General features: G+C 43.6%; 1 protein-coding gene across 2 annotated transcripts in view; it reads left to right on the plus strand.

The window, feature by feature from the left end:
- DNAJC11 (DnaJ heat shock protein family (Hsp40) member C11) overlaps positions 1-25,680 on the plus strand; it is a 66,793-nt gene that overhangs the window by 1,547 nt on the left and 39,566 nt on the right. For both annotated transcript variants that reach the window (XM_053899034.1, XM_019461253.2), the window contains exons 2-3: positions 19,005-19,134; positions 22,255-22,328. In XM_053899034.1, the coding sequence (XP_053755009.1) occupies positions 19,005-19,134; positions 22,255-22,328 (204 nt within the window). The remainder of the gene's footprint in view (positions 1-19,004; positions 19,135-22,254; positions 22,329-25,680) is intronic.

Consider the following 25,680-nt stretch of genomic DNA (forward strand, 5'->3'; position numbering starts at 1 on the left):
CCTGGAGGTTCTCATAAGTAATAAACAGTAAAGCTTGGGGTGAATCACTTCTTTGGCCTTGGGTTTCTTTCCCTTTGAATGAAGCTGTTTGGCTAGTTACTAAGTTTTCTCCAGTTCTTAGAAGCAAAGCAGTATATGAAACCAGCTTTTCTGAAACCAGCCTTTCTTACCACTGGTTTACAGTCGGTCTTATCAGTAATTGAGCAACAATGTATCCCATTTTCCAGGCTTACTGAATCTTATTTCAATTTTTTTTTTTTTAACGTTTATTTATTTTTGAGACAGAGAGAGACAGAGCATGAACAGGGGAGGGGCAGAGAGAGAGGGAGACACAGAATCTGAAACAGGCTCCAGGCTCTGAGCGGTCAGCACAGAGCCCGACGCGGGGCTCGAACTCACGGACCGTGAGATCATGACCTGAGCTGAAGTCAGTCGCTTAACCGACCGAGCCACCCAGGCGCCCCCAGGCTTACTGAATCTTAGGCAGCTGCAGATGATCAAAAAGATCTAGAATAATAGACTTGGCGAGAGTCTTTGGTAAGCATTTGTCAGAGGTATACCTTAAAAATGCTGGGGTCTTAGGATTTGCCATTGTTATTGGACTGATGAGTGAGAGTCAAATATTTATTTCTTAAAAAAAAAAAAAAGTCTTATCTCTCCCAATGAGTTGAGGCACTTTTCATGTTTATGGCTGTAGGTGAAATTCCTGTGAAACATGTTCTCTTGCTAAAGTCACTTTGTGTTCCCTGTGTCCACAAGCTCTGTGTAAAATGTTATCAAGTGTGTGCAGATTTTATCTCTGAAGATTCTACTGGAAGAGAAGCTCTGAAGGTGATCTCTGGACTTGATATTTACTAGGATTTGTTTTGTGAAATCAGAAATCAACCTGAAGTTGAAATAGCATGATTTAGTTGGAGAGTTAGAGGAAAAATAGAAGTAATCTGAACTCTTACATGTGTGGTTGGAAGGAGACAATAACACCTGTTTATTTGCTGTCAGTTCTGCAGCTTGACGCCATTTACATATACCTGTAGGAGGCAAGGTCCTCTTCCCACCAGTTATTCAGAGCACCTTCCAGAGAGTACCTTCAACGCTCTGTGTTCAGGAAGTTCAGAGACTTTTCCCTAGAAACCTCAAATGGAAGCAACCTGACCCAAAACCGGGGAATTCTATTTAAAATTTGAAAAATTACAAGCCTGATACATAGTTAAAATTGGAGTAATACAGAAATGTTAAAAACCAGCTTACAAATCTCTTTTTCCAGGTTTTAAACTTCAAAATATCCACTTGTATTGTATTTCAGAGAGTGAAGCAGGCAGCTAGACAGGACCAGATTCTTCTCTAAACAAGACTTCTGTGATCTTTAATGATTCCCTTTTCTCCAGTGTTCTGGATTTCCTGTTTGCAGAGTAGAGCCGTTATCACACTGAGGAGGGAGTAATTTATCATTAACCCGGCACTCTGAAACCAGGTTGGCATCTTTGGTTTAGTGTAGTCAAATGTGTCATCATGTGCCTAAAATCTAACTGATCTGAGGTTTCTGGGATGACTTTCCAGGACTTAATTGGGAGAAAGAATTCCTGACCAATCAGTGAGCTTTTCTTGATCTTTATACATTTTATAGACATTTTAACTGACACATTCTACACTGAATTTATGCCTTTTTTTAAGCTGAATTTATTTCTAAGTAAATGACTGAAATTCCTGCTTTATCAATGTGGCATTACCATTAAAAGAAGCTCTTTCATTTTTACGGATGCCTTTCAGCAGTGTTCCTAACCCATTTTAAGATCTTTGATCCCAAGCAATTTAGCTTTCAAGGGGCTGATCTCCTTCTCAAGTTTGAAACACTTTTTAAAAAGACAGTTAAGGAAAAAAATAAACTTACGGGAAAAGGTTTTTTTTCCTTGCTAATCCACCTGTGGAGGTCAGTCTTCTACACTAGCCTTGAAACTAGAATTGCAAAACTGTCACCTACCAATAAAAAGTTTCCCCGGAGTCCCTGCACTTTTTTTCGTTCCCTGGTTTAGAGCACGCTGTTCTTTCCGAAGTTTTTGGTTGTCTGGGTTTCTCTGGCTGGAGATGAGAGTCACAGAGTGGGGCTAAACATTCAAGTTTGGACTGCGGATGGGAAGAAAGGGCTAGAGCAGGAGAGGAAGGTTTACTGGCCACTGTCCGGATTGACCTAGAGGGATGTCACGCAGCCCAACAGGATGGCTTGGCTGGACGTCTAGACCGTGGAGAGTAGTGGTGGGGGCTCAGCCAGGCACACACTCCAGTCCCTGAAGCAGGGAGGTGTTGTTTACTCATCCGTTGCTTATCTAACTTTGTGATGAGCAGCTAATTTGGTCTTAAGGAGGGATATCAAGATAGGTCTGAGAAGGTTGTTCCTATGTTCAAAGTTACCATACTTTGTAATCGTGACTCTGCTTAAAACGTGTGCATTCAGGAAGTAGTGTTAAGCCTTGGTTGTCCAAAAACCTGTCTTCTCCACAAGATCACATTCCTAAGGTCACCTGTAAGAGGCTGCGGAGGAAGGTCATTAGAAACTGGAGTCTCAGCTCACATTGCCCCTGGGTGACAAGTCATTTAACCTCTTTTTTTTTTTTTTTTTTTTTTTTTTAAACAAGTCATTTAATCTCTTAAAGTGTCCCATTTACTCATGTGCTATAGTACTTCAGAGTTACTGGGAGAGTAGAAAGAGGCAACACTGTGGCTTTGCAGCCAGAAGGTCCTGTGTTCGAATCCCCATTTTACTATTGGCAGGAGCGGGTTCCTGCCTCTGGTGTGGTAGTTTACTCTTCCTGCTTCCCATTTTCTTTGATGTTGAAATGCAGGTGACAGGCAATAATTTATTAGGAACTTACTGTGAGCCAGCATGCTGTATACTGGAGTTTGGCAAGGTAATGAGGATATGTATACAGTGCCTTTGTACAGGTGGATGTTCATTTAATATTTATTGTTATTTCTTGAGTTTTGATAAAGCATGAGGTTCTGCTTATTTTAAAAGGACATACGTGAACACAGAAAAGCTTCGATACACTTCGTCCTGGCTAAGTTTGCTATTCGTCTGTTATATCGATAAAATAAAAAACACGGTGCCAGGATTTGTGCTAAGTGTTAGGTTATGAATTCCGAAAGTTTTCTCTTTCTGTTCAAAATACTGAGTTTCTTCTCTTCAAAAGACAGTTATCCCTCTGAACTCTGCTTCCTGCAAAGTCATGACTTTGAGTGGGGAGGGGTTCCCAGAAGGTGGAGCCAAGTGTGGGAGTAGGGCGAAAGGGATAATCCAGAAAGACAGTGAGTATCTGTGGTAAAGGCGCAGAGGGACCCAAAAATATAACTGTCGTGAGCTGTCGGCCTTGAAGGGCCCAGGCAGGAAGGGGAGGACCTCCCTGATCAGAAGACAGAGCACTGGGGTCAGGAGGGTTCCCAGCTAGAGTTCAGAGAGGCTTCTGGGTGCAGAGGGAGTTCTTAGGATACCCAGTTGGTTCCAGTGTCATAATATGATTAGCAAACACCATGAGGTTAAATTTTAAAACGTGTTTTCTTTAATGAACCACAGGCTAGTTATTACCTTTCTGCTTCAGGCATTTCAAACAATTGCTTCTTGAAATTTTAATGCTTAATTCTGCATTATCTACCAAAACACCTCTCTTTTTTTTCTTTGCTAAAGAGAATTCAATTGAAAGCTTTTATATTTGCTGTGAGTTCAGTAGTAAAACGGTGGATAAGAGAATACAGGACAAGGGAGCAACATGTTTTCGCGTTTCCCTTGGCTGTGGAATTTTAGTGTTTAACTTTTATTAAACTTTGACTTTTATTTTATTTATACCCTACCTTGTTCAAGAAAAGATTTAAGACAACTAACAGGAATGAATAAATAAAATGGCATGAGAGTTTAAAAGGGGGCCCCACTGGGAGAAAGACCGTCGGGAACACTGCCGCTTTATCATCAGAGTTGCGGCCCCTACGTTATCAAGGTCCCTTTTTCCCTTGAAGGAGCTCGGAGCTTGGAGCCTCCTCCAAGTTCATAGCCTGATGGCCGGCTCCCGTTTGGCTCTTGTACCGTTAGAACCATATCTGCATGCGACGAGTGCACAGTGTTCCCTCCCTCGTTTGGAGGAGCCAGAACATTCTTCAGTGGTAAAATGCCAGCAGACATCAACCACAAGAAGTCTGCGTGAGTGGGCAGGATTTAACAGATGGACACGGAGAGAGCAAGTAGAAGGTCAGGCTTTTAGGGAAAAATAAGCCAAGCTCTTGATGCAAAGACAGGATCCGAACCATCACTTCTGACCCAGAAAGGAACTGGAGCTCATTTTTCTAAGACGCTGGCCTTTATTTACTGTTGTGTCTCAAGGGCACCAAAACCGCATATGGACATGACCGGGAAGAGAAATGAGCACCAAATTGTACAGCAGTCAGAAAAATCTCCCCTCAGCCCTTGGAATGACCTCTGGTCAGGAATCAAACTTTCTGCTCCACTGGCTCCTTTGTCCTCACATTCCGTTGTCTGTGGAGGTGGGCTTGGAGGAAAGCCCCCCGCCCCCGCCCCATGAACCTTGAAGGTGACCAGGGGCTTGCCTTTTTCTTTGTTAGTACGTAGACTTCTGTCATTACTGATCGCCTATTCTGTTTTTGAATTTATATTGCCATCTTGGGGGGAATGAGTTGTGTAGATTTTGTAAGTGTTTTCCTTCTGTGTAAGACAACTTAGGTCTCGGAGTTACTTGATCAACCCCCTGTTTAACTTCTCTGACTTATTCGTGATTCTGTTGTCTCTCTCTGAAGCCCACCTTCCCGAAGCAGCATCTAAGATGGGTGTAGGAGGTTGACTTTTCAAAACCCATGACATGGACTGTATCCACCTGCCCCCTGTGCTCTACAAAGCTGTGGCCGTGTTCAGGGGTTCAAGAGAAGGACAGTTGAGGCCACTGAGCCCAGCACCTTCCATGGAAAGCCCCTGTGCACATTTGTCGGTGATGATTTGAAAAGGCAGAGATGGGGGCGGAGCTTGGAAAGATGAAGTCCTTGAACTCAGATTTGAGTTTGACTTTGTATTGTAGCAGCCTTACCTGGGGCAAGCCGGTTAGCCTCTCCGAGCCTCTCTCTTCACCCATAAACTCCAGACAATAATTTCACTGTCCTAGGGCTTTGGGGGAAATTAAGCAAGAACGCATGTAAGTGCTCCGCATAGTAATGGGCATGTTATTATGCAAAGTAAATGTCAGTATGTTGTTATTAGTATCGTGAGCATAAAAGTTAATAAGGAATGTGCTTATTGATTTGTCAGAGTTCCTCACACAGTTTGGATGAGCCCGCTGTGTGATTGATGTTTTGTAAATACCTGTCCTCTCTCTGCAGCTTTTCACTCTCATGAACCACAGTGTGGTCCCGGCCAGGGGCCAGGGTGCACGGGCTCTTACTCTCTAGCCAGCTTTTGGGTCAGGGGTCCAAGGTCAGGGAAACTCCTTCTCCACCTCAGATCACGCTTTTAAATCTTTCTGATCCTCATTGTGTTTACCTCGTTTTAAATGGAGGTCCCAATACCAATCTCAAGGTGTTCTGTGAGTATTTTTTTTTTTATGTTTATTTATTTTTGAGAGAGAGCGAGACTGCGAATGAGGGAGGGGCAGAGAGTGGGGGACAGAGGATCTGAAGTGGGGTCTGTACTGACAGCAGCAAGTCCAATCGATGCGGGGCTCGAACTCTCAAACGGTGAGATCATGACCTGAGCCAAAGCCGGACACCCAATCGACTGAGTCACCCAGGCGCCCCAAGGTGTTCTGTGAGTATTAAAGCACCAAATGAGGAAATACCAGTGGGAGTGTTTTGTGCAAGCGTGTGTGTGTGCACCACGTGTGTGCCTGTGTGCCACCTTGAAGTCCCCTTCGGCTTTGGCTCCTCTGATGCTCCCTTTGTCCTCCTTTCTTACCTTGCCAGGTGCTCATTCTCCGTCCTGAGAATTCCCCCAGGTTTGGGCCTCGTGAGCTTGGCTCTTTTTAAAATCTCTTGCTTCTCCTGCATCTCTGTGTGCCTTCTGGGCTGTACGTGGTGGTCAGATTCACCTTCCCCCCCAGCCCGATGCTTCCAATTTCTCCCCAACCCATGCATCTGAGCCAGAACTCCTGGAGTGCTTTTTGGTCTGTTTCTCCTTACGGTATTGAGCCCCTTTTAATTGTCCCACAAACGCATTCAGCTCATAAAGCCTCCCCTTGACCCCCTGCCGACTCTGATCCTTCATTTCCACTCTGACTTCTGGGCTCCCAACCAACCCTCTAACCTCAACCCTGTGGTTCTGCTGCACTTTTCCTTAGGTCTCTCTGATTTTGATTTTTGTCAGTTCTAGTCAGACTGTACCAAACTAATATCAACAAACAGTACCAATCGCATTATTTCCCTGCCCAGAAACCTTTCATGACCTCCCATTGTTTATCGGGTCAGGGTCAAACTCTCGGCTCCGTTTTAAAGCACCTTATAAATTAGATGTTTTATGTTTTTTTGCCTACTGTATGGTGATGTTCTGCTTTTCTCCACTGCAAAGTAAGCGTCATGTGGTTAGGGACCACAGCTGTCTGATTCCCCGTTATATCCCTTTGGACAGTGTGGGTATATGATAAGTACCTGCCAATGTTTACTGAATGAACGAGCAAGTGGATGGATGTCCAAGTTCATTTCCTGCCAGCCTCCTGCTTATACTTCTTAGCTCTTGTCAGTTTGGTCAGTGTTCTGTCTCTGTCCCCAACAGTGGCCTGTTCGTCAGGATGTTCTTTTCCTCTGAAATGCCCCAGCCCGCCCTAGATACCAAAGCAAATCACAGTCCACCTTCTTGCATTCCCATTTGGGTCCCTCCACCTCCATGAAGTTTTCTTCGCATTCTCACTGCCCCGAACTTATTTCCCCCCCACTAATGTTAGCATTTCTGTCTTGTATTGTTTAGTTAAATCCATACATGTGGGGTTTTTTTAGGGGAAGCACACATCCACACGCACACCTAGTTTGTAAACTCCTTAATATATTTCTGTTGTACCTCCTGTGGTACTTAGGACAGGGCTGGCACTCGATCAATGGACTGACTCGAAGAGGTCAGTATTTACTAACATCATATTCGCGTGTCTAGACGTGTTTTACTTTGTGGAAAACCTGTGTCGAAGATCACATTGCGGTTTTGGCAACAGACCGCTCTAGAGGAATTTATTGGAAGGAGTTTATCAGTTATCAGCTTGGCATTTCTAAATTTTCACTTAGAAAAACTGTTCAAAGTCAGATGCAGGAGGAAGAGAGCAAATTGAGATGCAGGCCTTGGAGCTCGCTCCCTGCGGAGACTGGGTACCAGGCCGGGAGAGGAACGAGGGCTTGTCCTGCTGGGCTGGTGCTTTTTCATCTGGGAGACACCCTGTTCCTCTTCTGTTTATTGCAGGGGGAACCGGTTCCTTCTTTCTCATCTCTTGCACGGGCATCAGTGACGATATTGGTAAAAGCAAATACGTTTCAGATGGATTCGATTGTAGTTTCTTTTGTCAGAGCTCAATTTTCAGGATGGACAACGCGGGTTTAGTCTCACTCGAAATCCTGTTCTGCTTGAGACGCTCTTGTAAAGGTGGGTCAGGCGGAATGAGTCTGCACCACGCCTGAGATTGAGGGTGAGTCCGCGTGCGTCGTTGGAGTCTTGCTGTTTGCGGATGAACCCCAGCTTATTTCCAGACCCTCCAAACGAAAATGTAGAAGGCTGTGTTGAGCAGGGCAAATGACAGTAGAAGACGGCAGGACTGTGTGTGAGCGTGGTTTTATTGTGTGGAGTTTCGGACTACGTGGTGGGAGCCTTTGCAAAATGAAGTAGGACATTTTTCCAAGTCCGGCGTAGTGCTTTGGTGAGGACATGACTTGGTCTCCTCAGTGACACCAAGTGATCTGGAACAGCCCTCCTCCATGAAGCAGCTCTTACTCAGCATAAAGAACCCAGACTCTCTTGGTGTCAGTTAGCTCTGAAATCTGCTTCTTCCTTTAAATTGTATGAGCACCAAGTATCATAAAAAAATTACAGGTTTTATGAGCTGATGCAGTTGATTTCAATCAGATTGTCATGGAACATATGGACAATAATGAATCTTCAATTGTGGTAATTAGGCAAACTTCCCAAAATCCAATAGAACATAGTTTGTGGAGACTTCCTTCCGGAAATACAGCAACATAGATGCAGCCTGGGGGTTTGGGCTGGAAAGTATAGGCTTCAGCAACTAAAGACCTAGTGGCTTTCCTTTTCCTAAAATGAACGTGGTGAGGTGTAAGTGGCTGCTTACGTGCTTCGAAGTATTGAATTAAATCTTGTCATTGCGTTAGTTTTAAGTGCTGCACACCATTTATTGGTTCTTTGCTTGCCGGCCAGGACTACACTTCCTGGTCCCCTAGTGGTTGAGCGAGGCCCTGTGACTAGGTCTAGCCAATGATATGAGTGGAAGTGATGTGGGTCCTGCTCAGGCTGAAGGGTTTAAATGCTGGTGTGAGAGCCAGAGAGTCTCTGTCTCTTGCCCTTCCCTCTGCCTTAGAGACTGGCAGTGGTTCAGGGGCACCAAAGTGGCTCAGTCGGTTAAGCGTCCGACTCTTGGTTTCAGCTCAGGTCGTGATCTCGTTGTTCATGGGTTTGAGCCCTGCGTTGGCATTCTCTCTCTCTCCCTCTCTGCCCCGCCTGCACATGAGTGCACGCTCGCTCTCTCTCCCTCTCTCTCTCTCTCAGAATAAATAAATAAACTTAAAAAAGAAGAAATTAAAGCTCAATTAATAAAATATAAAAGGAGACATAAAGTGTACTAGTATTTCAGTAAGGCACAGGAAGACTGAAGGATTTCAAAATAGCTATGTATTGAAAAATAATGAAATTACAGAGATACAGACATCACAGCAGATAAAATGAAAAACATCTAGTAACTACACAGTGAAATAACTGAGAGCCAGTTGAATGAATCTCTGAAATCTCTTATATTTGTGCTGTAAAACTACCACCTTAGAAATTACTAGCAAACACAATACACAAGTACACATTTTGTTAACCATCAAAACAGTGAGGTCATCACATATCATTTGGCCTTAAGTAATTCCCACTGTATGCATGACACGGTGAGAAAAAGGCAAGCGGTGGCTTAGTTTTATTGAAACTAGTTTTCAGACCCCCAGGGGGCCCCACGCCACACCCCGAGAACCGCCGCCCTCCCTGATCATGACCGATACAGTCTCCGTTCAGACATACGGGTGTTCCTCACCCATTTCCACTTACTTCGTTAAATGAAAATAGAAAACGAAAGCAGAGTGGCTGTATGCTCTTTGAGTGTGTGCATCACATTGATTCCAGAGATGGTCTTCCCCAGACTTTGGGTAGGTGGAGGTAGTAGTTAGTAGCTTCTTCAGTGGCTTCATTATTCAACGATAGCAAATAGGATGAAACTGGAGTCCGAGACTTTTCTGAGGATGACGCCACAGCAGAGATCAGAAGAGAGACAATGTATAGGTTTGGTTTTGTAAAAGTGGAGAACTTCTGTGTTTGCTAAAGACAAAAAACCAAAACCTAAAAAAAAACAACCCATAACACAATTTAAAAACTCAAAAGGAGTATACAGTATATTTATTTGATCAACAATTCATCTATTTCCAATGTATATAAAGAACTCTTGGAAGTTAAGCAAAAAAAAAAAAAAAAAAAAAAAAGGGATAAATGCCCCAATAGGAACACAAAACAAAGGAAACAAATAGGTTATTTCATAAAAGAAGAAATCTAAAATGCAAATAAATACATGGAAAAATATCCACCCTCAGTAGTAAACAAACATGCAATTTTTTTAGTGTTTATTTTTGAGAGAGAGAGCAAGTGGGGGAGGGGCAGAGAGAACGGGAGACAGGATCTGAAGCAGGCACTGTGCTGCCAGCAGAGAGCCCAACACAGGACTTGAACTCCTGAACCACGAGACCATGACCTGAGCTGAAGTTGGATGCTTAACTGACTGAGCCACCCAAGTGCCCCCCCTTTTTAATGTAAACAAACATGTAATTTAAAACAGGGTACCCGTCTTTGTCTGCCAGATGGACAAAGATTGTTTCCTTTCTAATGGTAACATTCAGTGCTGATATGCTGGGTCTGCCCCCCCCCCCCCCCCCCCCCCCCAGCCAGAAGACGTGACGTTTATTCCCTGGAGAAATTGAACCAGGAAAGCTTCAGAGCCTAGACCTAGACGCAGTGGAGGGCGAGAGTGGCACCCTTACAAAAGCAGGGAATACCTGAGCGATTGTATCCTGCATGGTGAGACTTAACAGCTTTTCCCATTTGTTCTCTGTGCTCTTTCCTGAAAAAACTAACCTATCAAAAAGAAAACACTGCCAAGTGAAACTTCCCTTCCTGGTCCTCTCCCAGCCATTCCACAGAGAGGCTCATCAGATGACAAGGCCTATTCACATAGGGCTTCCAAATACTTTCTTAGTATCTTACTGTCACATATAAATTGATATTAAGGAACCATCAAATATTTGAAGGAATGCTCCAGTCTGAAATTCGAAGATCATGCAGACAGAGAAGAGAAATGAAAGAAGCAGTGCAGCGAGTTTGAAAACTAGATGGTCTTCAGAGAGAGAAGATATTACGTGTAAGAAATAAGAACAAGGTGATACTTTTAAAAGAAATATATACAAATGAAGAAACTCTTGGAACTTAAAAATAAGATAGAAGTTAAAACTCTATAGAGGGCTGGAAGGTGAGGAAATCTCCATGAAAGTAAAATTTAAAACTTAGAAGACCAACTCTTAGGCAGTAAAAAGGGGAAGACAGTATTAAACAATTATTATCAGAAAGATTCTCAGAACCAAAAATTTGGTATGAGACTCTAGATGGAAAGGACCAATGAAGTAACTAGCACCGTGGGTGGAAGAGAAAAGACCTGTGCTGAGGGTAATCATAGGTTAAAGAGAGCATCCTAAAAGTTTCCAAATAGATCACAAAGTATTGGAAATTGGAATGACATTAACCTATCTCGGCAGTGGTACTGTAAACTAGAAGACAATGAAACAATACAGTAAGAGTTCTGAGGGAAGAAATATTTCTGGGCAAGAATTCTATCCTCAGCTAACTACTTATCAAATATAAAGGCAGAATATAAGAACATTTTGGGGTGCCTGGCTGGTTCAGTCAGTAGAGCGTGCAACTCTTGATCTCAAGGCTCTGAGTTCAAGCCCCATGATGGGTGTAGCTTACTTTAAAAAAATTTTTTTTTAATTTCTTAATGTTTATTTATTATTGAGAGACAGAGAGAGACAGAGTGTGAGCAGGGGAGGGGTAGAGAGAGGAGGAGACACAGAATCTGAAGTAGGCTCCAGGCTCTGAGCCATCAGCACAGAGCCCGACGTGGGGCTCGAACTCACGGACTGTGAGATCATGACCTGAGCCGAAGTCAGTTGCCTAACCAACTGAGCCACCCAGGCGCCCCTCCAAAAAATTTTTTTTGAGATCTGCAAAGTCTAAAATATTTTTCCTCCTAGCCAACCTTTGTAAAGGAAACTACTGGAGGTTGAGCTTTACTAAAATAAAGAAGAAAACCAGGAAAGAGAAAGGTTGTAGGATACAGAACAGAAGAGACTGACTCAGGAAGATACCCTGGAGGATGGTGACAGGAAATCCTAGGATGAAGTTTGTCTAGCAGGCCTAACATTGGACACAATGCAGAGATCTCTGGGAGGGATACCTCTTAGGAAAAAAGAAAAACTTGGACTTGGTAAACTGTTTTGTATTTTTGTAGTGAAAAGAGTATTAGAAGTCTCTACTTACAAGTGCCTTACTATGAGGAGTTGGAGAAGAATCTGTGATAGATACCTAGAAAGCTAAAGCAAACGGAAAAAAGTTAGGCAGTTACTAACTCCAGGAAAAATTAAAAGTAGTTCAGGAAAAGAAATAACAATCACAGTATCTGGTTCATTCAGCTTTGAGCTATATTTTCATAGTCATAATAAAAATTAAATTAAGTTTCACGGTACCTGGGTGGCTCAGTGAGTTCAATGTCTTGATTTTGGCTCAGGTCATTATCTCATGGTTGTGAGGCCTAGCCCCAGGTCAGGCTCCTCGCTGGGTATGGAGCCTGCTTGAAATTTCCCTCTCTCTCTCCCTCTCTCCCACCCCCACTTACATGCCTGTGCACTCTCTCTCAAAATTAAAAAAAATTGAAATGATGTGGAAAATACTTAAAGACCAATAAAAGTCACAAAAACAAAACCTCATAAAGACCTTTAAACAGAAAAAAAAGACAAAATTATAGAAAAACAAATATTTTGTCTATAATTTTCTTTTTTCTTTTCTTTTTAAAAGTTTATTTCGAGAGAGAGAGTGCATGTGAGCAGGGGAGGGGCAAAAAGAGAGGGAGTGAGAGGATCCCAAGCAGACTCTGCACTGTCAGCTCAAACACAATGCAGGACTCAGACTTAGGAACCGTGATCATGACCTGAACTGAAACCAGGAGCTGGACACTTAACTGACTGAGCCACCCAGGTGCCCCTATTTTTATTTTTATTTTTATTTTTATTTTTATTTTTATTTTTATTTTTATTTTTATTTTTATTTTTTTAGGTTGTTTTTTGGTTTTTGGTTTTTTTTAAGTAAGCTGTATGTGGAGCTCAAACTCAGCCCCTAGATCAGGAGTCACACTTGCCACCAACTGAGCCAGCCAGGTGCTGTGTACTTTTCATTTTATCCATGATGAGTGTGTATACTTTTCTAATAAGAATAAAGGTTTTTTAAAGGTAATTCAACTGGGAAAAACCTAGCACTTGACTCATTTCTTTAGCCTATTTTGACCAGAAGAATTGATGGCCATTTTTATCTCTATGCTGATGACAAAGCTTTTGTTCATATTTTTGAAATTGGTGTTTATTTTGCTTCATATCCTCACCCAGACTTAATATTCTCAGTCTTTGTCATTTTAGATATTCTCACGGTTGTGTAGTGATACCTACTTTTGTTTGTAATTTGCACTTCCGTAATGACTAATAATATTGAATGTCTTTTCATGTACTTTTTAGCCATTACTGTATCACCTTTGGTTGAAGTTTCTGTTTAAATCTTTTACTCATTATTTTATTGGGTTTTCTTCTTTAGTTGTAAGAGCTCTTTGTATATTCTGGATACGGGTCTATTGAATACATGTTTTACAAATATTTTTCTTTTATTGTTCTGACAGGAAATCTTTAACTCAAGGTTACAAAAATGATCTCCTATGTTTTCTTTTTAGAAGTTTTATGGTTTTAGCTTTCACATTTAGGGTTTTTTTTTTTTTCTTCCATTTTTGAGGTGTTTTTTTTTTCAATTGTTTAAACTGTAAAATACAAATAACAAAATTTACCATCTTACCCGTTTTTAAGTATACAGTTGAGTGGTGGTAAGTGCATACATATTGTTGTGTAACCATTACCACCACCTGTCTTCTAAAGTCTTTTCATCTTGCAGAACTGAAATTCTACCCATCTGCACACATCCCAAAGTGTGTTCTGGTGTCACGAGTAGAATATTGTATATATGTCTGTTAGATCTACTTGGTTTACTGTGTTGTCCCGGTCCTGTTTCTTTATTTCTGCCTGGTTATTCTCTACATTATTGAAGCAAGATAGTGCAGTTTCCAACCATTATTGTAGGACTGTCTATTTCTCCTTTCAATTCTGTCAATTTTTGCTTCATATATTTTGACAGTCTGTTATTAGGTAACAAATAGTTATAATTGTTAATATGTTCTTTCTATATTGGACCTTCTATGAATATATATTGTCCTTCTATGTTTCTTGCAACCTTTTTTGATTTAGTGTCTATTTTGTCTGATATTAGTGGAGCCACCCTACTCTCTCTGTTACTATTTGCAGGGAATGTTTTTCCATCCCTTTACTTTTCACATATTAGTGTCTTTGGTTCTAAAGCTAGTCTCCTATAGACAGCAAATAGTTGGGTCGTGGTTTGTTTGTTTTTTTAATTCATCCTGCTAATCTCTTTTGATTGGAGAATTCAACCCGGTGAGTTTAAAGTAATTATTGATAAGGCGGGCCTTATTTCTGCTGTTTTGCTATTTCCTTTCTATGCCCTGTATCTTTTTTTGTCCTTTAATTTCCAAATTAGGGTCTTTTGTGTTTAGCCATTTTTTAATAGTGAAACGTTTTAATTCCTTCCTCACTTTTCACATGTATTCTGTTTTCTTTGTGGTTTAGTGTGTTAAACTACATTTAACTTCCTAATACTCTAATTTGAATTTATACCAGCTTAACTTTTATAACATACAAAAACTCTTTCCCATGCCTTTCAGCGATCGAGGTCATAGAATTACATCTTTATCTGTTGCGTCTCCAAAAAATAACCTGATAACTGTTTTCCCTAATGCATTAGCCTCTTACATGATGTAGAAACAAAATGTGAAGTTACACGCCAAAGTTACAAAGGACTAGCTTTTAGTCTGACAGGCTTTTTTAATGTGTCGGTCACTGAAATTATTAAGAAAACAAAATGTGGAGTTAGGATCTGTTTTTGCGGCTAACACTAGCTTTTATACTTGCACTTGTCTTTAACCTTTACTGAGACCTGTATTTCCTCATATGGCTTTGAGTTGCAGTCTTTCATTTCACTCTACAGGACTCCCTGGAGCTCGCTTGCAGGGCAGGTTTAGTGGTAATGAACTCCCTTGGCTCCTGTGTATCCGTTTTTGTTTATCCGGAGGTCTTTGCGTGACCTCCTGTCTGATGCAAGATAAGGGTCCAGGTTCTCCTTTCTGTATGTGGATGTTCCCCTCTTTCAGCATCATGTATTAGAGACTATCTTTTCCCCTTGAACCATCTTGACCTCTTTGTCGGAGGTCACGTGGCCATACGTATGTAGGGGTCGGTTTGGACTCACTACCGTGCCGTTGACTTTTGCATTGGTTCTTTCCCCTGTACCACACTGTCTTGATTCCCATAGCCTTGTGCTAAATCTTAAAATCCGGTCACATAAGTCCGCCGGTTGTTTTTCAGCTATTCTGGCTGATAAAACAACTAGGAAAGTAACATACCTTTGTGTTCCATAGCCTTTGTTTTTCCACATGAATTTTAGAACTGGCTTGTCTGTTTCTACAGCAAAAGGCCTGGTGGGGTTTTGGGTTGCGTGGTATCTGTAGCATGCTCTGGGAGAATGTGGCATCTTAATAATGTTGACTCTTCCGATGCACGAAAATGGTTTATCCCTCCATCGTTTTCACTGTCAGAGTTGTGTTGTGGCTGCCCATGGACACGTCCTGCACGCACTCGTTCCGTCCATCCCTAAGCAGTTCGTGTTTGTGATGGTACTCTGAGTGCATTGTCTTTTTAAATTTTAGTTTTTAGTAATGTAGGAAAAAATTGATATTTGCATATTGACCCCATATCCCGTGACCTCACTAATGTCACTTAGCAGCCTTTTTGTAGGTGCTTTATGATTTCCCACATAGGTCATGTCCGCAAATGCAGAAAGTTTTACTTTCTCCCTTGTAATCTGTATGCCTTTTAGTTTTGTGCCTTACCACAGGAATTTCATTTTTGTCTTGTATAGCATCGATGAATCCAACCATTTTAACAGACCACTAAACTCTACAGTCAGGTCACAAAGGACCTTTCCACTGTGAATGTTATGATCACTAAGGCTGGATTTATAATAAATTTACTTTAATTAGAAATATAACCAGATGATTGACATGCTGGAACTTTTCAGACTTAAGGCACAGTACATCTCCTTACTTTATATAGGATTTTAGAAACAAGTGTGCAACTGTAGGTTTCATTTTTAATGATAGCAGATTTTGAGATGATACCAGTATTTTTATGATAAAGAGTTTATCATTTGTGAAATATTGAACCAGTGACCTTAGCTATTCAGATATGATGAAAGGCCCAATCTAACCTTTTATTGAACATGATATTTATTAAAAATGAAACTCCTCATTTCTATTACTTAATCAATAACACATTAAGCCATTTATTAATAGGATTACAGAAGGTCTTGCAGATTAGATATTCTGCCCCCTTGTCATCTAGTTTAACAACCAGGAAACAGCAGTCTAAGCTAGAGTCAGCCAAATCTGTCTAATCATGCGCCTGTAACTTTTATGAGATACTGGAAAGAACACTTACAATTTGCAGAAAGAAAATAATCTGTAGTTGCTGTCTTGGAAGGAACAAGCCCCTTTTACATCATTACATAAGTAAACCTACCTGGAGAAGATCTATTTTATTTAGTTAACCATTATTTATTTGCTTAAAACAGTGAGGTTTGGTACAGGTGGCATATGGGTAAATGTGGCAAGAAATGCGTCGCATGCTTGATGTCGGCCAGGAAAGAAGCCTGTGGTAGGAGAAAGAAGAAAGAGCTGCAGAGTCGGGACTGTTGAGGCACATCTCTGCTATGGGGTCTCATGGTTTTTATTGAAACGGAGTGCCCATCTAGCAAAGGGCACGTGTCCTAAGTGAATTTTCAGAAACGAACTGCTTCCTGGATGAGCACTCCTGTTACCCTGTGCCAGTACCCTGTGTCCTGTTCCGGTCTCAGTGTGCGTGATGCCACGGGAATGTCCAGCTTCACTTGTGACAGTTAGGACAGCCAAGGACCCGGACCCCTTCGGAATACACAGCATTGTTGAGTGCTCTACAGGTCCCGCTTCATTTACTCCTCACAGTAACTTTGAGGAGGGAGGTCCCGCAGTCTGCGGTTTCAAGTTGAGAAAACGAGGAAAAGGTTTTACAAGAGCCACCCTTTGTAAGCAAGCACCGTAGGGTCTGCTCTCCCCTCGTTGTCTCCCCATCCCTGAGACTTTGCAGATGAACGAGCTGAGGGTCTGAAAGCTCATTTGCCCCCAGCCCGTGTTCTTCACCACTAACCTCGGAGGCAGCCGGCTACAAGTTGTTCAACAGTGTCACCGCTCAGGGGCTGCCCCAAAGGGAGGGCGGAAGACTGGTGCTGGAACAGGGCAGACATCTGCCTGGCAAGGGGCTGCTCGGTCAGCCAAGTCTTTGACCCCCTTCCAAGAAGCTGCTGATGTAAAACTGTGTGCAAATGAGCCTCTGTCCAAACAAGCAGCAATGGTCTGTGTCTAGTTTAAAGGACAGGCAGAGTGTCTCGGGTATAGGTGTTTCTTTTCCGGATAACAGATCATGTGAAGTCAGAGCTGGTAGGGCTTGTAGAGGTCAGCCGGCCAGCCACCTCCCCGCCCAGACAAAGAAGCCGAGGGCCCGGAGGTGAAGGCATCGTCCTGATGGCACCGACGGGCACCAGGCCTCCCCACGGCCTCTCCTCTCGGGCATGTGTGACTGACATCTTACCAGTCACATGGAGTGTCTTTCTTTTGGAGTTCTTCAGAACTCCTTGTTTAAAACCTCTAGGGAACCTGCACAATGTTGCTGGTTTTCTAACATCTGAAGAACTTAGTTTTGCATAAAGTGTTTAAATTTTGTGCCTGGAGCATCTGGGTGGCTCAGTCAGTTAAGCATCTGACTCTTGATTTCTGTTCAAGTCACGATCTCACGGTTTGTGACAGCGCAGAGCCTGCTTGGGATCCTCTCTCTCTCTCTCTCTCTCTCTCTCTCTCTCTCTCTTCTCTCTCTCTCTCTCTTCCCCTTCCCCGCTTCATGCTCTTTCTCTAAATAAACTTAAAAAAATAAAAATAAATTTCATGCCGAAAAGTTATTACTAAAGTACAATAAAGTTTTTCCTTTTTTCCTTAGTGAAAAAAACTCATTAGTCCTGGAACTGGAAGGTAATGAAAAGTTGTGGAAATTATAGAAAAATGTGGTCAAACGTTTTCCCTTGTAACCTTGATCCCTTGATCAGTCCCTGTACTGGTTCTCCTTGGGGACACGTGTTCTGAGGCCTGTTCCTAGCGCACTGTTGGCCCTGGCATTCTCACCGGGGACCTGGTCCCGTTCTCTGCCCGCATGGCTGGTTTTTTGGTCCCTCCAGTGTGTCATCGGCAACCCAGAAGTGGGCTTCTATTGTCAAAATGGTGAGGGGGTTGCCTCCCAAAAACAAAATGTTCTTTACTTGACCGGTCATCTGGATAGAGCTGCCTGTTCGGCATCACCTCGAATAGACCCAAACGGTCCCGGAGGCTGATATGAAATCACACAGAATGTTTCCCCAAAATAGACCCACGGGGCTGGCCAGGTTGGTGGCTCGGTGTTCCTAGGGCCTCTGAGGGATTTTGTGTCTGAGGACATCTTGGTGGCTGTGCGGCAGGCAAAGCAGAGTGTGGGTTTTATCCTCCCTGCCGCCCCCCCCTTCTGTGCGGCTAAAATACACTCAGTCCATGGTACTTACTTGGTATCATCTGTTCTTCCCATGGTGCATGTTTTCCCTCAAACTGAGGACATGTGAGGACTGGGGAGCTGAATGCTTGGGGGGAGGTCTTCTGGGTTTGTGGGGGAGGGCTTTTGTTTCTATAGGATAGCAACGCATTTTTGCCCACTTTCTGTGCTCCCTTTTAGAATCAGAGATTGAATCGGAGGCTTGTGTTGGTTTTACAATTTTATTTGTGGTTTTTACGGGTAAATCTTCATCGAGGTTCCTTTGTCAGAAAACTGGATAAATGCATGGCCTTTCTGTCTGATGGTAGATAGCTTTTTTCCTGTCTGAACCAGTTTTCTGTTGAGAGTGCCTCCGCGTGATTTATTTCAAATAACTTGGGTTAGAAAGTAAGCGGGTCTGTGTGACGTTTTTAGCTTCAGCTCTGAGCACATCGAGCCAGTATAGAGACGCATCTGATAGCAGCATTTCCCAGCAAAACACAATTGCTGTTGATGTACATAATTGATCACTTTATTAACTGTGGAAAAAAGAAGCCTTATTGAAGCCATAAAGCATAACTTCATTATGTCCTGAATGTAGAAAGCAAACACATTGGAGAGTGGCTGACAGGTTCCCGTTTCAAGGCTGATTCTGATCACGATAATATTCAAGCAGCATTGATTGTTCTCTAACTGGATTTTTCTCTCCGTAGGCCTCCTCGGAAGAGCTGAAAGCTGCCTACCGGCGGCTGTGCATGCTTTACCATCCCGACAAGCACCGGGACCCGGAGCTCAAGTCCCAGGCGGAGCGGCTGTTTAACCTTGTGCACCAGGCTTATGAAGGTCAGCGGAGGGCCAGGCCTCGCGCACATGCCCTGAAAAGCAGCTGCTCGATTTTTAAGAGGCTTGATTTGTAGAGGACAGAAAGAGAGTCCTTAGAGGTGCATGAGAGAGGAGGTTAGGTTAGTGCTTTTTTACTGACAGGTCCTTTGAAAGAGTGGTAGTTTGCCCTGGAATCAATGTGTCCGGTCAGTGGGACATGAGAGTGTGAGCAGAGCAGACGGGGGCCGGGCTGCAGGGAGCACTCAGGCTCTAAATCGCTCGCTGGCTTTCTTCTAAAGGGAGCTCTTCCAGGTAAAAGGCTGATCGCTTCAGACAGGCCCTCTTTGTTCTCTTTTTTTATGAGAACATTCACAAGAATGTTTTTTTTACTTGAACATCATTTTATTGGCTCCGGAGCATTTGGCTAAGGAAAGGTTCTAACAAAAGGAAGAAAATGATGTTAGGGAGGCCAACAGGAAGTAGAATCAAGTAATTCAGGTTTTTATACTTACATCTTAGGTACTTCAGAAGGAAAATTTTGTGATGTAGCTGTGTATAAAATATTGAAGTCGGGGCGCCTGGGTGGTTCAGCCAGTTAAGTGTCCAACTTCAGCTCAGGTTCATGAGTTCGAGCTCTGCATCGGGCTCCATACTGACAGCTCCGAGCCTGGAGCCTACTTCCGATTCTGTGTCTCCCTCTCTCTCCCTGCCCCTCCCCTGCTTGCACTCTCTCTCTATATATATATATATAATCAAAAATAAACATTAAAAAAATTTTTTAAATGTTAAAGTAACTGATGGGTCCAGTTTCTGTTGGAGATGGTGGAAAAGCTCTAGCAACATAACAGTGATGGTTACACGACACTGAATGCACCTAATGCCGCTGAAGTATACACTTAAAAGTGGCTGAAATCAATTTTATGTTATGCATATTCTGCCACAGGTTTATAAATAAAAATTTAAAAATATTAATGCACTCTTAGAATATATGCCAAGTAAAATAAGTTATTCATTCTGGAACAGATTGGTGATTTGCTCCTTAGTTAAACAGACTAAGAATTAGATAATGTGTTTCTTTATGAAATAAAGACTTCTCGTTGTTGGGTGCCTGGGTGGCTCAGTCGGTTAAGCATCCGTCTTAGTCTCGGGTCATGATCTCACGGTTCGTGAGTTTAAGTCCCGCATTGGGCTCTGTGCTAACAGCTCAGAGCCTGGAGCCTTGCTTCAGATAGTGTGTCTCCCTCTCTCTCTCTGCCCTCTGCCACTTGTGCTCTCTTTATCTCCCTCTCTCCCTCCTTCCCTCTCTCTCAAAAATAAACATTAAAAAAATTTTTAAGCAATTTTTTTAACTTTTGTGTTTTTTTTAATTTATTTTTGAGAGACAGAGCGTGAGTGGGGGAGGAGCAGAGAGAGAGGGAGACACAGAACCCAAAGCAGGCTCCAGGCTCTTGAGCTGTCAGCACAGAGCTCAATGCGGGGTCGGAACCCGTGAACCATGAGATCATGACCTGAGCTGGGGGTCGGACGCTTAACCGACTGAGCCACCCAGGCGCCCCAACGTTAAAAAAAAATTTTTTTAATCTATTTTAAAGACTTTTTGTTATAGACATAAAAGCATATGCCATATTTCACTTTATGGTTTTATCAAAAAATTGGGCTTTACTGATGAGGAAAACTCGGGCTGCAGTGCACGATCCACGTCTGTGGTCAGCATTGGGTCTTTAGTAGATTTAACTCCTGCTCAGAAGCCTGTTCCTTTTATCGTATCCCGTTGTCTGAATGGCTGTGTGAATTTTACCGTTGTCTAAATTACCCCCGTGGCCAGCTTGTGTTGTCCTGGAGATACAGGGAAGAGTTAACAGAAAACCCGAACGGTTCTTGAGGAAGTGCTGTGGCAGCAGAGCCGCCCCCATGCTCAGCCTCATGGGGAGACCAAGGGAAAGCCGTGAACAGATAAGTCCCCACGAAATCCTACAGATTAGCTCAAGAAGTCTACCTCCCACGTCTTCCAGTGGTCAGCACTTCTTTCTTCCCCGTTGGATTTGCATATGGATACGATCATTTACATCGTTTTTTTAATTAGGCCTAAAAATACGTGGGAAGTCTCAAGGGAGAGAAGTTTCGAAGGTCTTGCACAGAAACTGGCAGAGGAGGTGAGGAAGGGAGCGACCACTGGCTTTCCTAACACTTGCATTCCGCTTGGATGTCCTTCCAGTAGCTGTCCCTCCCTGAAAAATCTTTTTCTGATGTACTTATTTAGGTGATGTGGCAGCCACCATGGTGACAGGTGTTTGGGTCTTAAAATGATTTACAAAAAAGCAGAAGGATATTAAGTATATATATAGTAAATATATATAAAGCTTATTCAGACAGGCTCTGATTGTAGAAAAATCTGATTTTACAATCAGAGCCTGTCTGAATAAGCTTTAGAAACTCGAATTAGCTCGCTCTTTCTTTTTGTTTGTTTGCTTTTTGTTTTGTTTTTTTTGTTTTGTTTTTGTTTTGCTTATTTCTTTATTTAAATCCAAGTTAGTTAACATATAGTGCAGTAATGGTTTCAGGAGTAGAACCCAGTGATTCATCACTTACCGGTGACACCCAGTGTTCATCCCAACAAGCGCCCTTCTTAATGCCCGTCCCCCCACCCACCTCCCCTCCAGCAACCCTCAGTTTGTTCTCTGTCTTTGAGAGTTTCCTAAGATTTGCTTCCCTCTCTGTTTTTATCTTATTTTTCCTTCCCTTCCTCTGTGTTCATCTGTTTCGTTTCTTCAACTCCTGAAATTAACTCTTTCATCCCCAGCTACTGTATAGACTGTGGCAGAAACTTAACCAAATTTGTTAAAAAACAACTGTTCTCGAGTGGCCCGAGAGTGCAGCTTCCTGCCAGGTGCACCTCACAATGAAGAGTTGCTTGGACACAAAAAATCCGACATTTCTCATTTGTGTCCCACCTTTAAGCACATCCTGGACCAGATCAGATAGGCAGTTAGGGGGAAAGATGCACAGGGGTGAAGAGTGCCTCTCGGTGAGATTGTGCTTGGACAGGGAGGAAGGGAAGGAGGTAGATTTACCTGACGATGTTGTTTCCAGCTCTGAAAGGTGAATTCCGTGCTTTGTAAATGTGTGATTTTTAATTTACAGTGCTCAGCGACCCCCAGACCAGGGCCATCTATGACATCTATGGGAAGAGAGGCCTGGAGATGGAAGGATGGGAGGTAAGAGAACCTGTGCATCTGGCGTCCCAGAAGAGTCTTTAAACATCTGCAGAGCACCAACCCCCTGATCCCACAGCCTGGGACCACGTGCTTGAGAATACTGGAAGCCGCTAGAGTCCCTTTCTGGCTTCATATTTCGGTGTAAGAGATGACTTCTAGGCTTGGCTATGCCTCTGCGTACCTCCGTGTGCTCAAGCAGGTCAGCCATCCAGCTTGTCCTCTGTTTCCTAACCTGTCAGGTAAAAAGCCAGGGGCGTAGGCTGTACCAGTATTTTCTAACCCCCGGGAGGGAGCAGGCTGCTTGGGGGTCTGATGGAAGACAGTTTCCGTAGGGGTGCGGTTCTGTCCCCACACGCATTTCCTGCCACCCTCCCCCGTTTTGTGCCGCTCCCTCCGCCCCAGGTTACCAGTGACTGCATTTGGGACGTGTTTGTGTTGGTAATGTGTTGTGCGTGTGAGCAAATGGAAACACAGAAAAGTTGACAACTACTGGATTGAATTGCCCAGGAGGAAAAATGTTCCCCTGGCAGCCATGCTGTGTAAAAACAGTTACTCACGTTCACACAAGCTTCTGTTCTCCCTTTGCTCTGCCACTGACTAGTCACAGAGCCTCGGGCAGGTCCATGTTACGAGTGCGGGGAGGGGGAGGGACGGCACGAGGATCAGATGGGAAGATAGGGGAAGATGAAGACGAAAACCAGGGGGAAAACCCTTAAGTTGCTGTAAGAACATATAGGTGTTAGTACTTAATTTCATTAAAGAAACTTGGGTTTTGACGCCCCAGAAATTGTAGGAGGCTGTTAATGTTAAATTGGCCATTGTTGATTTCTTTCTCATCACTGTGTAAATTACCCCTGATGTTCTTTTGGTATTGAATCTCAAGCCTGTAAGCCTGTCTCCTGTAACTAGCATTAAAACCTTCTACAGACCATGGGATAAAGAGTACAAGAGAAGCGAGACAGCTTCTGGTTCCCTTTCCACTGCTGCTTAATATTGGTGGCTTGTGGGCCATGTTCCACCCGTGGCCATGTTTTGGTTGCCCACACAACAAATTGTAGTCGCTATCATTTAAAACTCGGGACATTTTGCATAAAAGTCCGGTTGTCTGTCTTCTCTTGGAAAAATCAGAAAATCTGGTAGCAGTGTATCTGACTTCCCCTGCGAGGAACGGCAGTCCACCAGATCTCCTGAGCCTCTGCCCTGTGGGCAAGGCTGTGCCGTCGGCCCTCCCGACACTCAGCACCTCCCGTGGTCTTACATCGGGCCTGCCCTTCATCCACGCTCCCTGCCTGGCTCCAGCAGGCAGTCGATTTCTGGCCTTTGGTTTGATGGAAATAGCAGTGCTTCGGGTCACATTAGCTCATCGTAGCAAAGCGTTAGGTCTGATAGCTAAGCATTTTTTCATCCTAAAAGGAAAATAGAATCTTGTTGTATTTACTGACTTTCTCCTCACCTTGTGTCCACCATGTTCAAGCTCCCTTGTTTTTTGAAGACGTGGGTCGGTTACAGTGTTTCGTGGTAGCAGTCAGCGCCGCAGAAAGGCTGCAGACTTGTCTTACATGCCCCTCCCTTCAGAGTCAGGGCTGTTCATTCCCAGCAGCATCATCCCAACTAATGGAGCGGTGGGGTAACATCTTCCTGGCAAAATATTGTGTGGTTTCCTATCACCAAACCAAATTATCTCCCTATTAGCGACAAAGCAAAACCGCATGCACAGTAGTGATTATACAAGTATGTAGGCAGTCATGGATGGTGAATGGGTAAGTTTTTATATGCATATATTTTAGTAAGCTACTTTAAGAAAATCAAGTTCTCATCGATCAGAATTGGCTTTTTTTGCATTGATTCTAAGCCTTCACCGAATATAAAAATGACTTCAAGGAAGAACACCTGGAGATCCCCTCCCAGATGTGCACTAAGAGATGTATCCGTGTCTAACACATGAGGGGAAAATTGAGCCCCTCATTCAGGCTGTGAATGAAGAGTCTCAGTGAACTCTGGAGCGCTCTGTGGGGCTGGCATCGCCACTCCTAAGAGGAGACCCCTCCCGCTGCTGGCTGGTTCACACGAGGGCTCTCCTGCGTCAGTCAGAGCTGCTTCCCCAGGGAGGAAGCTGAGTTCCCTTCATGCTGTCGCTGGTGTTATTTTCTAATTGCCGATGGTATCCATTTGCCCCACATCTGTTAGTCTGAACAGATGGGGTAGTCGCCAAAGGGTGCTGTCAGAATCCTAGCGCCTTCAGTCCAGAGATGTAAGAGCCCATCCCAGGCGTAGTGGCCACTCCCTGCCCAGCAGAGGGGTCACCCCTTCTTTTGGTGGCCGCTGGGGAGCAAATGGGAGCTTTTTCAGGCTGCACTAAGTACCCTGCATTCAGTCATTAGGTAAGTTTTCATTCTTTGTTTTTGTCTTTTTCTTAACGTTTATTTACTATTGAGAGACAGAGACAGAGCATGAGCATGGGAGGGGCAGAGAGAGGAGGAGACACAGAATCCGAAGCAGCCCGAGGCGGGGCTCGAACTCACAAACCACGGATCATGACCTGAGCCGAAGTCGGACACTCAACTGACTGAGTCACCCAGGCGCCCCCCCCCCCCCCCTTGTTTTTGTCTTTTAACCTTCAAGAGGCTTTGTCATTCTCCGGCAGGATTCCACGGGAACGAGATGCAGAGGTTCAGGCACACCCACGTGCAAAGCCAGCCCTTTCAGTTTTCCAAGTTGGTTAGCGGGTTTGTGTGGATACCCATGTTGGAAATGAGATTGGCTTCAGAGTGGCAAGGCTCACCCTGAGCTGGGAACGCTTGGTGGTGCTCAGTCCGCTAACAGCTCGCCCGCGGAATGGAGAGCACATGCCTCAGTAGCACTGGCAAGACAGTACATCGTGTCCTTTGGCCCAGACCGTTCACTGTCTGCTTTTGTCTGCAGCCCCTTACTTTGTCCTTATTTCACTGCTTCCGCTCTCTTAGAGGTCAGTCTTACCGTGTCTAAGAAGGTAACCTGCATTACCAAGATCATGAAAACAAAGGCTTGAAAGCTCTCACAGACTAAGGAGACACGATGACTGAAAGCAGTCCCAGAGCCTAGACTGGATCCCGGAACAGACAAGGGATGCGAGTGGAAAAACTGGTAAAATCCAGAAAGTCTGAGTTCAGTTCACGGTAGCACACCGAGGTTGGTTTTGAGATTTGGCAGCCGTCCCGTGGTTACGTAAGGTGTGAACATCGGGAGAAGCTGGGTGAAGGGTGTACAGGAACTTTCTGTACTATCTTTGTCGTTTTTCTAAAGTTCTAAGTAATCTTCTAGAATTATTCCAAAACAAAAGTCAGGTAGCTAGAGTCAGAATTTTCAGACCAGA

The sequence above is a fragment of the Panthera pardus genome, unplaced genomic scaffold (assembly GCF_024362965.1).
Source record: "Panthera pardus isolate Hobbes unplaced genomic scaffold, ASM2436296v1 HiC_scaffold_11, whole genome shotgun sequence".
NCBI classification, from domain to species: domain Eukaryota; kingdom Metazoa; phylum Chordata; class Mammalia; order Carnivora; family Felidae; genus Panthera; species Panthera pardus.